This window comes from Anguilla rostrata, chromosome 18 (genome assembly GCF_018555375.3).
Source record: "Anguilla rostrata isolate EN2019 chromosome 18, ASM1855537v3, whole genome shotgun sequence".
Classification (NCBI taxonomy): Eukaryota; Metazoa; Chordata; class Actinopteri; order Anguilliformes; family Anguillidae; genus Anguilla; species Anguilla rostrata.
This window is the reverse complement of record NC_057950.1, coordinates 6,050,863-6,064,446: the sequence shown is the minus strand read 5'-3', so window position 1 is coordinate 6,064,446 and position 13,584 is coordinate 6,050,863. Positions and strand designations below refer to the sequence as shown.

At 51.8% G+C, this 13,584-nt stretch overlaps 1 protein-coding gene across 1 annotated transcript in view; it reads left to right on the top strand.

Moving 5' to 3' along the window:
- opn4a (opsin 4a (melanopsin)) overlaps positions 1–13,584 on the top strand; it is a 41,397-nt gene that overhangs the window by 18,793 nt on the left and 9,020 nt on the right. The window contains exons 3-8 of the mRNA XM_064316898.1: positions 1,546–1,679; positions 4,641–4,844; positions 8,990–9,161; positions 10,564–10,725; positions 11,253–11,360; positions 12,899–13,097. Of these exons, the coding sequence (XP_064172968.1) occupies positions 1,546–1,679; positions 4,641–4,844; positions 8,990–9,161; positions 10,564–10,725; positions 11,253–11,360; positions 12,899–13,097 (979 nt within the window). The remainder of the gene's footprint in view (positions 1–1,545; positions 1,680–4,640; positions 4,845–8,989; positions 9,162–10,563; positions 10,726–11,252; positions 11,361–12,898; positions 13,098–13,584) is intronic.

Here is a 13,584-nt window from a genome sequence, read left to right as displayed (position 1 = left end):
GGAACCACCGTAATCTCTTTTTTGCATGGAGCAGGGGATTAGACCAAGGGCACACTTTATGTTCCATCATCTGTTTGGTCTGAGCTTCAAAGGCATCACTCCATTCTGATTAAATATACCACTTAAATGATAAAAGTACTTTGTATCTTGTTTAACAGCTTATCAAATTTGTCAGCGGTTCACACAGTACTACGGTGTCCCTGCAGGCGCATATTGGGCTGGATTCAATCAAACGCAATTTTAAGGGCACGTGGAACTCAGTGAAACCCTCCATATTAATCTGGTTATTTCGGATAGTGATACGAAAGCAGCCCTTAACCCTTTCATGCATGGTGCCCACAACAGTGGACAGGGCTTTTCAAAGTCTGTTTTAATTTAGTTATGAACATTTCTGATCTCCAAACTCTTTGATGGCAGCTTCCTTCGACCTTTGCCTAAATTTTGATGTGCTCCATATTGTTACATTTGATTGGGTTTTCTAGTTTTCACACATTGAAGGACAAAATGGTGGGTGGAGGTGGAAACATTCAAAGTACCTCTGGAATAACTATTCCTAGAGAACAGAGCAGGTTAATCAATATATATTCTTGTTAGGTAAAATGCAAGGAGCACTATAAGTTATTTGAAAATGACTTTGGTTCATATACTGTGCATGAAAAACCTTCTGTCCACTCTTGTGGACATCATGCTTTAAGGGTTGTAATCTGCATGTGTGGCCTGTGCTTTCATGGAGCCTGCAAATTTTCAGACTTCACCTTTTGTGTCTCTTTGTGTTTCCTCAAGACCTCTAAGATTTGATTAAATTGCATATGCCCTTGTACTGGCTAAGTGTGTTTGATTGAATCTGGGGGGGTCTGTCTGTCTGTATAACCTTAGCATCAGATGAAAGCTAGAATGAGACAGTGAAAGAGTTCTTCTGCCCTTGTCGGAGCCACCAGACCGTTTAAAAGTGTTTGTGTGCGTTACAGGGAGCGTGTGAGCTGAGCTGTGTCTGATAGGGTCCTGTGCGATAAATATCATTTTGATGAAGATCGTCAGCTGTCACTGAGTTAACGGGCCTCAGTACCACACCCTGCATTTTTTTTTTTTTTCTTTTATAGCTCCAGTTTTTATATTCTCAGTAAACTGGTCCGCACAGTAAACAGTGCTAATTATTTCACACCATCTGTCGTCTCCTGGGATTATTTATCTTGTCTATGAAACCATTTATGTTTATAATGGGGTGGGTTGGGGGGATATGTTGGACAAGAAGGTGTGGTTGCCTTTATCGAGGGTGGCGGGATGCTATGACAAAAATAACGGTCTCTGAATAATGGCCTGTGCGTGTGTCTGTGCGTGTTTCTCACTCTGCGTGTGTGTGTGTGTGTGTGTTTCTCTCACTCTGTGTGTGTTTCTGTGTGTGTGTGTGCGCGTTTGTGCATGTGTATGTGTTTCTGTGTGTGTGTGTGTGTGTGTGTAGTTGCTGTGTAATGTTTCTTGTGTGTGTGTGTGTGTGCGTTTCATGTACTGTTGTGTGTGTGTGTGTGTGTGTGTGTGTGTGTTCAGGAGCCGAAGTCTGCGGACACCCGGCAACATGTTCATCATCAACCTGGCCATCACCGACTTCCTCATGTGTGCCACTCAGGCGCCGATCTTCTTCACCACCAGCATGCACAAGCGCTGGATCTTTGGGGAGAAAGGTAACCAGCGCACCTCGCTCTCACTTCTCTATTTCCCTCTCTTTGTCCTGCCTTCATTCTGTCCGTATGTACACACACAGACACGCACACACACACACACACACACACACACAAACAGAGTAATTACAGAGAGAGTGGTTGCCTAGAGATACAGCCTTGGCAGGCTTCAGATGCCCTGCCAGTGTCAGTCAGTGTTTTATCAATTTCTGTACGGGGTATAGAACGTCTGTATTCCCCTCCTGGAGTGCTTCAGAAAGCCTGTACTGTAATTAAACCAGCTCCACTACAAGGCCACTATTCTATGCACTGGTTAATGAAAATCGTCTCTTAGTGAGGCATTGTATGCTTCTAGATATTCATCGTTACCGAGAACTAGTGTAGCTCAGTGTGGAGAGCCATTTATTCACTGTCTCTTGTTAGCACTGTTAGTGTCCATTGTGTCAGCTTGAGCGCAGACATTGTGCCACAGCGTGGAGTAGAGCTGTACTTGTGTGTTGCAGGTTCAAATCCAGCCGTGTTGGGCAGGGCACTTCACCCAAATTCCGCTACTGTAAATGTAAATGCCCATGAACAGTATGTTGCTGATATTTAGTAATATTAGGTAGGAAGTTCTGGCTATATAGGTCAACCCATTATTGGTGTCTGCAATGTGAATTTTTAAAATAATGCAACATGCAAAAAAAAAAAAAACCGGCGAGTAAAACAACCTTTTTACGTAGATCCCTTGTTGCTGGAGTACTTCATCCGTGTGACTGCCAGATGAAAGCCTCTTTGCTTCAGGCAAACCTCACTACCTACATAACCTCGTTACGTTTTAACCCTATCCGCCCTGCGCCTCCCCACCCATCCTGAAAGCAGGCCTGAGAAAGCAGGTGCCAACGACCCTGACCAGGGGCACCGTAAGGGGGGGACTGGGGGAGATAAGATGATTCGAAGGGCCCTGACTGACAGGGACCCACAGAAAATATTAGAACACAGGATTTTCTGGGGTGGAGGAGGGGGCCCAATGGTGAGCTCTTTTCATGGGGGCCCAGAATCCCCTGGTGGTGCCCCTGGCGCCCCCCGGCTGCAGTTCCCGTTCGCTCGCCCCCCCGAGCGCCCGTTCTCCGGCGACTCCTCGCCCACCCTGCCGGATTCATAACGGCTGATTATTAATCTCCGGCCCCGCGGCTCGTCACATAACCGCCGAAGGCGCCGGCCCGGCTGCTCGAGCGAGCAGAAAATCGCCTGACCCAAATTCGCCGAGCCCCGGTCGACCGCGAAATAAACGTTTTAAGGGATTTCCGTCGTCGTTGTGTTTTTTTTTTTTTGCCCCGACAGGAAAAAGCTCGCGTCCGCGCACGATGTCGACACGTAAAAAGCGATTGCGGGATTATTAATCGATGGGGAATAAGTAGATTGCAACCTGAAATGTCTTTTTCAGGAAATAATCTGGTCCTTTTTTTCTTTTTTTTACATCTGGAGCAAGAGAGAGAGAGACCAGAAGCTTCCGGCTGTGATTTGATGAGGGGGAAATAGAAGTGAGCGGGCGTATGAGCAAATATGCATATCCGAGAGAGTTAATATGCATTCGACCGTCTCTGTGGGGGGGTGGTCAGTGAGACTTGCTTGACAGGAAGTCAGTCTGTAACGGGCCGCATGGCATAGCAGAAATCATTTGCACACAGACTCTGTGATCTGGGGCGAAGATCGGGCCTTGAATTGTGCCGCTAATTTAGCGTATCGAGTGTAAAATGGGGCGGTCGAGTGGCGCCGTGCTCAACAGAGCAAACGCGTACGTCGTACTCTCTCCTGGACAACGCTCACCCTGCATGACTATGTCATCGGAGCGATGCCGCGTCCTACTGTACGTGATCGCGTGAGCTCAGCAGAGCAGAAGGCACCTCGTATTCCTCACTGTTTTCTGCCTCTCTATGTGCATCGTTTCTCCTCAGTGATGGTAGAAGACGATGTGGAATTGGGGGGAGTCTTCTCGAAAGCCGATATTTTTAACATCTGTTTGGTGGTCTTGGAACATAACTGCTGTGGATCATCTCCTCGGCAACAGCATGAATTATTGATGTGATAGCAGCGCACCTCATGCAGTTGATTTAAATGTTTCATTTACCTTTTTGGTTCAACTTTTCGGTTGGATCTCTCCAAGATTTGAGGTGGCAGCCGTATAAACACAGGGGCTCTTGACCACAGCTTGGATCCCTCTGAGACCGTGGCTTTTGAGAATGCTCCACTTTTTGAGAATTATTTGCAGGAAAAAAGATGCTTCCCCAACAAAGCCGAAAAAAAAAAACATCCATCTGCTGAGCATTGTAACAGCGATTGTAAGCTCCAAACTCGATTACGCTCAAGTCCATCTATGACCATTCACCTGACCTGACTGTTTGTCTGGCAGAAGGTGGCCTCTGACCAGTCTGTCGTCTGTATCCATTCACCTGACCTGACTGTTCATCCGGCAGACAATGACCTCTGACCTGTCTGATGGTCCGTGTCCATTCACCTGACCTGACCATTCGTCAGGCAGACGGTGACCTCTGACCTCTCTGTTGTCTGTGTCCATTCACCTGACCTGTCTGTTCATCTGGCAGACGATGACCTCTGACCTGTCTGTCGTCTGTATCCATTCACGTGACCTGTCTGTTTGTCAGGCAGACGGTGACCTCTGACCTGTCTGTTGTCTGTGTCCATTCACCTGACCTGTCCGTTCCTCCGGCAGATGGTGGCCTCTGACCTCTGACCTGTCTGTCGTCTGTATCCATTCACCTGACCTGTCTGTTCGTCATGCAGACAGTGACCTCTGACCTGCCTGTTGTCCGTATCCATTCACCTGACCTGTCCGTTTCTCCTGCAGATGGTGACCTCTGACCTGTCTGTCATCTGTGTCCATTCACCTGACCTGTCCATTCATCTGGTAGACGGTGACCTCTGACCTCTGAACTGTCTGTCGTCTGTGTCCTTTTCCCCCAGGCTGTGAGCTCTACGCTTTCTGTGGCGCACTTTTTGGGATCTGCTCCATGATCACACTCATGGTCATCGCCATCGACCGCTACTTCGTCATCACGCGACCCCTGGCCTCCATCGGGGTGCTGTCCCGGAAGAAGGCCCTGCTTGTCCTCCTGGCCGCCTGGGTCTACTCCCTGGGCTGGAGCCTGCCCCCGTTTTTTGGGTGGAGTAAGTGCCTGAGGATGGAGATGGGGGAGACGATGTTCACAGGCCAAACTACAATTACAGTTAATTTAGATTAAAAATTGTTCTGCGTTGATTGAATGCTGACATAGTTCATGTGCATCCTAAAAAGGATACTGCAGTGTACTTTTTCAGCATGCAATGTATTTTATCAAAGCTGAAATAACACTGAGCATTTTGCTGTGCACAACTGTTTTCCAGTCATTGTCAGCTAATTTGCCTGCTGACACAAACATACACACACATACACGCACACATAGAAGTACATGTAGAACATGCAAGTACATACAGAACATACAGAATATACACACTCACAGAAACTCTCCCTCTTTCTCAAATAAATATGGAGACTGTAATGGCCGTGCGTTTGCATTGGCAGTTTGAATGTGGAGGCAGGGGGGTGGGGCCAAATGGCGTGGTGCTGTTGGGGGGGGGTGCGGTGTGGTGGGAGTTGGCGTGGTGCTGATGGTGGGGGTGGTTTGGGTGTGGGGGGGGGGTGTGATGGAGGGGTGAGTGGCATGGTGCTGATGGGGGGGGGTGGAGGTTGGCGTGGTGCTGATTGGGGGCGGGGGGGGGGTGGGGGCTGATGGGGGGGGGTGGGTGGGGGTGGGTGGTGTGTGGGTGGTGTGTGTAGGGGGTGGTGGCATGGTGCTGATGGGGCGGGGGCGGGGGGGGGGGTTGGCATGGTGCTGATGGGGCGGGGGGGAGGTTGGCGTGGCGCTGATGGGAACAGGCAGTTGCCCGGGGGACAGAGAGCCGTGCGAGGGCCTCTGTGAGAAGCCAGGGGGGGCTGCTGCACATCGCGCTCCAGCAGGGTGCTCTGTGTGTCTGCATCGCGCTCCGGCAGGGTGCTCTGTGTGTCTGCATCACGCTCCGGCAGGGTGCTCTGTGTGTCTGCATCACGCTCCGGCAGGGTGCTCTGTGTGTCTGCATCACGCTCCGGCAGGGTGCTCTGTGTGTCTGCATCACGCTCCGGCAGGGTGCTCTGTGTGTCTGCATCGCGCTCCGGCAGGGTGCTCTGTGTGTCTGCACCGCCCAGCAGGGTGCTTGGTGCTGTGGACGACGCGCCCGGCAGGGTGCTGTGGTCTGATCAGCCCGGAGGGTGCTCTGTGCCCATCGCGCTCCGGCAGGGTGCTCTGTGTGTCTGCATCACGCTCCGCAGGGTGCTCTGTGTGCCTGCATCACGCTCCAGCAGGGTGCTCTGTGTGTCTGCATCACGCTCCGCAGGGTGCTCTGTGTGTCCTGCATCACGCTCCGGCAGGGTGCTCTGTGTGCTGCATCACGCTCCGCAGGGTGCTCTGTGTGTCTGCATCACGCTCCGGCAGGGTGCTCTGTGTGCTGCAGCTGCGCTCCGGCAGGGTGCTCTGTGTGCCTGCAGGCTGCGCTCCGCAGGGTGCTCTGTGTGTGCTGCATCACGCTCCGGCAGGGTGCTCTGTGTCTGCATCACGCTCCGCAGGGTGCTCTGTGTGTCTGCATCACGCTCCGGCAGGGTGCTCTGTGTGCCTGCATCCGCTCCGGCAGGGTGCTCTGTGTGCCTGCATCCGCTCCGGCAGGGTGCTCTGTGTGCCTGCATCACGCTCCGGCAGGGTGCTCTGTGTGCCTGCATCCCGCTCCGGCAGGGTGCTCTGTGTGCCTGCAGGCTGCGCTCCGGCAGGGTGCTCTGTGTGCTGCATCCGCTCCGGCAGGGTGCTCTGTGTGCCTGCATCGCTCCGGCAGGGTGCTCTGTGTGCCTGCATCCCGCTCCGGCAGGGTGCTCTGTGTGTCTGCATCACGCTCCGGCAGGGTGCTCTGTGTGCCTGCATCACGCTCCGGCAGGGTGCTCTGTGTGCCTGCATCACGCTCCGGCAGGGTGCTCTGTGTGCCTGCATCACGCTCCGGCAGGGTGCTCTGTGTGCCGCATCCGCTCCGGCAGGGTGCTCTGTGTGCCTGCATCACGCTCCAGCAGGGTGCTCTGTGTGCCTGCATCACGCTCCGGCAGGGTGCTCTGTGCTCCGGCAGGGTGCTCTGTGTGCCTGCATCGCGCTCCAGCAGGGTGCTCTGTGTGCCTGCATCACGCTCCGGCAGGGTGCTCTGTGTGCCCGCAGGCTGCGCTCCGGCAGGGTGCTCTGTGTGCCTGCGTCCGCTCCAGCAGGGTGCTCTGTGTGCCTGCATCACGCTCCGGCAGGGTGCTCTGTGTGCCTGCGTCACGCTCCGGCAGGGTGCTCTGTGTGCCTGCATCGCGCTCCGGCAGGGTGCTCTGTGTGCCTGCATCACGCTCCGGCAGGGTGCTCTGTGTGTCTGCAGCCGCTCCAGCAGGGTGCTCTGTGTGTCCTCACGCTCCGGCAGGGTGCTCTGTGTGCCTGCATCACGCTCCAGCAGGGTGCTCTGTGTGTCTGCATCACGCTCCGGCAGGGTGCTCTGTGTGTCTGCATCGCGCTCCGGCAGGGTGCTCTGTGTGTCTGCAGGCCCGCTGCGCTCAAACGGCGTCTGGCCGGGGAAAACTGACAGATTAATGCGACAGACGCCGACGTGCCGGGGCTATTTTCGGCTCTTTTGGTGACATTGACGGGCGACTGCTCCCTGTGTCACTCAGCCCTTTCATTTTCGTGATGAATTTTGTTATTTATTTACTTGTCAGAGCGCAGAGCTCCTTTCAAATGCGTGTTGTACGCATGTTTGACTTTGGTGCCCTGCTGTAGGGCGGAAACTAATTAGCGTGTTGTGAGAACGCTGGGGGGTGGGGTGTGGGGGGTGGGGTGGGGTGGGGTGGGGGGCTGTGCTCTTTGATCTGATTCACGGACACCAGACCAGCTTTCACACAGCATGCCTTGTCAATTCAATGCTCAGACAGCAGAAAATGATGGGAGTTACTCAGCTCGGACGGATGTGCAGGTTGTGGCCCGGGCAGGTGGAGGTACCTGCCCTGCCCTGAAGGCTCCAAAAGCAGGGTGGCAAGTGAGGAAACTGGAGGTGCATGCAGGAGGTTGCAGGTTCAAATCATGAGACACTGTCACTGTCCTTTGAGCAAAATGTGAGTGTATGGGTACAGTGTGTAGGGGCTAAGAGAGAGAGAGTGTAAGGGTGCAGTGTGTAGAGTCTTAGAGAGAGTGTAAGGGTGCATTGTAAGTTAGGGTGTCAGGTTAAGTCTTAGAGGAAGGAGTGTGCAAGGGTGTCGTGTGTACAGTCTTAGAGAGAGTGTAAGGGTAAAGTGTGCACAGTCTTAGAGAGAGTGTAAGGGAGTGTGAGCTGATGTAGTAGAAGTCTTAGAGAGAGTGTAAGGGTGCAGTGTGTACAGTCTTAGAGAGAGTGTAAGGGTGCTGTGTGTAGAGTCTTAGAGAGAGTGTAAGGGTGCAGTGTGTACAGTCTTAGAGAGAGTGTAAGGGTGCAGTGTTTTGCAGCAAAGACTAGTTGTGAGTCTCCTCTGGACCTCACAGAGGGCATCTGGTGCTCAGTCTCATTAAGCAGATTTGACGCCATGTTTATTCTGTCTCCGCTATCAGCTACAACAGCCCCATCTATTGGGATGACAAAACAAATCCTGCAGTGTTGTCCTCCAAGTGCCTGTGACTTGGAACAAGCCCCCTCATTGTTTACAAATAAATTAAAAATCCAGCCCCATCCTTGATCCACAGAGTGGAAGTTTACCTACTGAGACACTTGAAACGTGATTATCTGATTTACCTGGCAGCTAATAAGGCCTATCCGTTGGTCCCTGTCTATCTGGCGCACAGAGGACATTAACATTCAGGCAGCTGTTCGGCTGGGGACCTACCTAATCCCTACATACAACTGCTGTGCGAGACAGTCTGCCCTGGATTACACAGGTTAGGAAGTGACAATACCTCCAGCTAATGTAGGAAGTGGAAACCCCTGGGACCAGAACAGGAAGTGGAAACCCCCAAGTGCCAGAACAGAAACTCGAAACTCTGAATCCTGAGACCCGTTCAGCCCAAACAGGAAGTAGAAATTCTGAGCCCCTAAACCCTGGAAAACCCAGACAGGAAATAGAACCCTCCCCCCCCACCCCCCACCACCACTGTGGCCAGACTCAAAAGTGGAGCCCCCTGTAACCAGGAACAGGGAGTATAAACAGGAAGTGGAGGTCATTTCTCTGACCGTTCCTCTCGATCCCTTGTTCCCTCCCTCCACAGGTGCCTACGTCCCCGAGGGCCTGCTGACGTCCTGCACCTGGGACTACGTCACCTTCACCCCCTCAGTGCGCGCCTACACCATGCTGCTCTTCACCTTCGTCTTCTTCATCCCCCTCATCATCATCATGTACTGCTACTTTTTCATCTTCCGCGCCATCCGGGACACCAACAAGTGAGTCGGCAGCGGCAGGGAGCCTGCACTGTGTGCGTGTGTGTGTGTGTGTGCGCGCGTGCGTGCATGCGTGTGTGTGTGTGCGTGTGTGCGTGTGTGCGTGCGTGTGCGTGTGTGTGTACATGTGTGTGCGTGTGTGTGTGTGCTGGTGGTGTGGTGTGTGGTGTGTGTGGTGTGCATGTGTGCGTGTGCGTGTGGTGTGTGTGTGGTGTGGCGTGTGTGTGCGTGCGTGCGTGTGCTGCGGTGTGTGTGTGTCGTGTGTGTGTGTGTGCGTGTGCGTGTGTGTGTACGTGTGTGTGTGTGTGCGTGTGTGTGTGTGTTAATGCCAGCCTACTTGCCTCCTGACCCACCTGTGTGTCTGTGAGACAGAGGGGAGGTCTGCATAGGCATTATATTATAGCTTGAGACCGCTGTATATTTAGATCCACTCAGATCTCACAGCCTCGCTCACTGGGATTTAACGCACCCTGGGGGGGTGGGGGGGTGGGGGGGGGGGCTGCGAGGGGCCACAGGTGCTGTGCTAAAACCCGAGCCCGCCCGCCTAGGGGTCCCGCTTTAGCTTCATGAGTGACTCACGGTCCCCGGGGAGGGATTTCGCGGTGTCCCCCTTAAATCCTGCCGCCGCCCCTCCGGCTAAGCCAGACTGGCAGAACGACTCAATCGGAGGTGTTGAGTGTGACTGGTCCGACCCGCAGAAATCAATAATGCCACAGAGAGCACAGCCGCTGGTCACAGCCCCTAACCCCCCCCCCCCAACCCCACCCCACCCCCCATCCCCTCCTCCCAAACCCCTGCCCCCGCCCCCCCCCCCGGCTCGGAGAATAAGCCCCCCGGGCCAGGCCCGAATCGTTCCAGCCATCCCTCTTCTCGTCGTTGTTTGGAATCCCACCATTCTGGGGATAAGTGCGGCCGCTGTGTGGACAATGCGGTTCGACAGGGGGGAGAGCGTGCCGTTAAAGAGGGGGTCGCTGGGGAAATGGGCTGAAGAATGGCGGCTTGTGATTGGTGTGCATTCACCCGCATGAAAGAGGCGTTCGGGCTGCTCTCTCTCTCACAGGCTTTGCGTGGGTTGTTTCCTTTTCTTTTCTTTTCTTTCCTTTTCATTCCTTTCCTTTTCTTTTCTTTCTAATCGATGGTTTTGACAGAACACATTTTCTGACAGGTGATAATAATGCCACACATACTGTACAGTACATGCAGTGTTTACACTGTGCTTTGACCACTGTTTGATTGGATTTGAGAACAGCTGTACATGACCGACCGTGAACAGCAGAAGAATGTCCTTTTGTTTGTTGCGTCAATCTATGTCGCTTTTTTTTTTGCCTGCTTTCAAAGCAGTTCAAAGCCTTGTGTGTGTTTTTACATGTGCGTGTGCATGTGTGCGTGCGTGTGTGTCCTTCAGGGCAGTGTGTAAGATCAGTGGAAACGGCAGCAGGGACTCCATGAAGAAACTCCAGCGTCTAAAGAACGATTGGAAGATGGCGAAGATAGCGCTCATCGTCATCCTCCTCTACGTCGTCTCCTGGTCCCCTTACTCTGCTGTGGCCCTGACTGCCTTCGCTGGGTGAGAACCGCCGCTCCCAAAGCCTGAATGCCATTGGTCACTCTGTTTCTCCTAATGCCATTGGTCAATCTGTTTCTCCTAATGCCATTGGTCAAACTGTTTCTCCTAATGCCATTGGTCACTCTGTTTCTCCCAATGCCATTGGTCACTCTGTTTCTCCCAATGCCATTGGTCACTCTGTTTCTCCTAATGCCATTGGTCAAACTGTTTCTCCTAATGCCATTGGTCACTCTGTTTCTCCTAATCCAATTGGTCAAACTGTTTCTCCTAATGCCATTGGTCACTCTATTTCTACTAACGCCATTATGGTGTTGTCTGTCCAAAAGCTTTTAAGAACAAAACCATAGTGGCACTGTCTGTCTCAGAGTCTTTTTTAAAAAGTTTTAAAAAAAGTTTTTTTATTTGTGTGCATGAGTTTGACCTGTAACTAAGGAAGACAATTTTAAGTAAAGGTGCTTTTAAAATTCCAAATAAATAAATAAATAATTCAAAGTCTCTCTCTTTCTCTCTCTCTCTCCATCCCTCAGATATGCAGATTTTCTCACCCCTTACATGAACTCCGTGCCGGCTGTGATTGCCAAGGCCTCTGCCATCCACAATCCCATCATCTATGCCATCACGCACCCCAAATACAGGTACTGTGCCACTGCTGTGTGGCCTGAATTCGGTTAAACGTTACATACGCATCCACAAATGCTTAATGGCGATGAGTAGGTATATACTGTATGTTGTGTTATATTAATATGATGGGTTATTCATAAAGTGACATTTCTGTGAGGCATCACACATTATCAACGTGGCACATCTATTTGCGGTTGTTGAAAATAAGCCATTTATAAATGCTTATGCAGCACTTGCTATGGTGCTATGCTGTGCCTCAGAAGGCGTGAAAAAGGATCTTATAAAGGATAATTAATAGAAAGTGTTTCTTTCCTAATTTCTTATGCAGTGTGAAATACTAGCCAATTATAGTATTTAGTCCTTATAAATAGTAAGTCCTCCTGGGTAATATAAAAGTGTCTGGCAAATTCATAGCAAAGGAAATAACATTTAAGCTTCTCCGCGACTTTCTGTTTCATTAGCTGAAATGTTGAACGCCTCACTTGAATTAGTTACTCAAATTTAAACGCGAAGCGTGACAGCGCTAAGACCGAATGCTCCACCCCGGCATTGAAATTTGCTGATGAGCACCAGTTTGCCAGCAGACATCTCGCTCACTAAATGGCGTCAACTGCCGTCCTGGGACTGAACCACTGAAGGTGCCTCATGAATCTAATAACCTTTAAATCTTTACGTTCTACTGCCCAAAAGCACTCAATTACCTGCGAGACAAATAGATTGATCCTGTCGCCAAATCGTTTCACTGTGGGGTGTGCCGTCCTCCCTATTGATCCTCCCACGAAAGGATTTCGCTCCGGAAGATCGACCTATTTCCGAAGGGAGTGTCATTCCTCACACCCTCCGGTCATTTAGCGTCTCTATTTCTGTCCAGCGCGACTAACCTCAGGCAAAGGTTGTATGGTAATTTCACTAATGCACTGCCCAACTCGGCAATTAATCACGTAAGGATCAGTAAATACCCAAAGCGGAGGTGTTTCAAGTAATTTATAGCGCAAGGGTCAGTGTCTGCCCCCGAACGATCCACTCTGTGTAATTATCAGCTCCTTTGAAGTTAATTGCTGAAAATGGACAGGTGCGAGGTGTTAATGATGGTGAACGTCCTCCGGAGTTAATTTTATTTTTGCTTTTGTAACCGTCGGTAATCGCACCGCAAACTCATCAGCGTAAAATCAACACTGAGAGAGCACCTTTACCTCATAAAAAGAGCGCGTGTTGTCCCTATTGGACTGTATTAGATTAGATTTAACAGCGTGTAGGGGTCATGTAATTATAACTATTATAATTATCAGTAATTATAACATAATAATAATAATAATAATAATAATAATATTATTATTATACTTTTATTTATACTTATAATAATAATAATAATAATAATAATAATAATAATAATAATATTTGTTGTTGTTGTTGCTGCTGCTGCTGCTGCTGCTGCTAGCACTATTGTGTATTTGCATGTGCAGTGCTTCTCAGCACACGCAGAGTGCTGTACAGTAAATGGCTGCTCTGTCTCCTCCTCCTCCTCCTCCTCCCGTGGGCGGGGTCCCCCCAGGTTGGCCCTCGCCCGGTACATCCCGTGCCTGGGGGTGCTGCTGTGCGTGCAGCCCAAGGACCTCCAGTCCACCAGCAGCTTCACCTCCACCCGCCGCTCCACCGTCACCAGCCAGACCTCCGACATCAGCGGGCAGTACCAGCGCGGCGGCGGCGGCATCGGCAAGTGCCGCCTGTCCTCCGCCTCCGACAGCGAGTCCGTACGTGAGCCCCGCCTCCTGCGCCGCACGCCGCCGTCAGTGTCCCGCTCTCCCCCATCTGTGTCCCCGTCTGTGTCCTCCCCCTGTCTGTGTCCCCCGTCTGTGTCTCCCCCCGTCTGTGCCTCCCCCTGTCTGTGTCCCTCCCCCTGTCTGGGTCCCGCCCCCCATCATGCCCCTCCTGTCTGTCTCGCCCCCATGAGTGTCCCGCTCCGCCCTGACTCAGTGTCCCTCCTCCTCCCCCCCCATCCCCTGTCTGTGTCTGTGCCCGTACCGTGTGTCGCCCGCTGTCTCCAGTGCCCGCCTTTGAGGGGTTTTGATTTGGGTGGACCCCCAAAGCGCCCACCCCCTATATATTATAAATATGCCAAATATTACAATAATTAGGGGGCCCCCTGGTGGTTTCCGGGGCCCCAGGCAGCCGCTCATGTGGTTTATTCTGTCACGCTGGCTGTCCCAGTGGCTCATCTGAAGGGCTCGTCGCATTTAG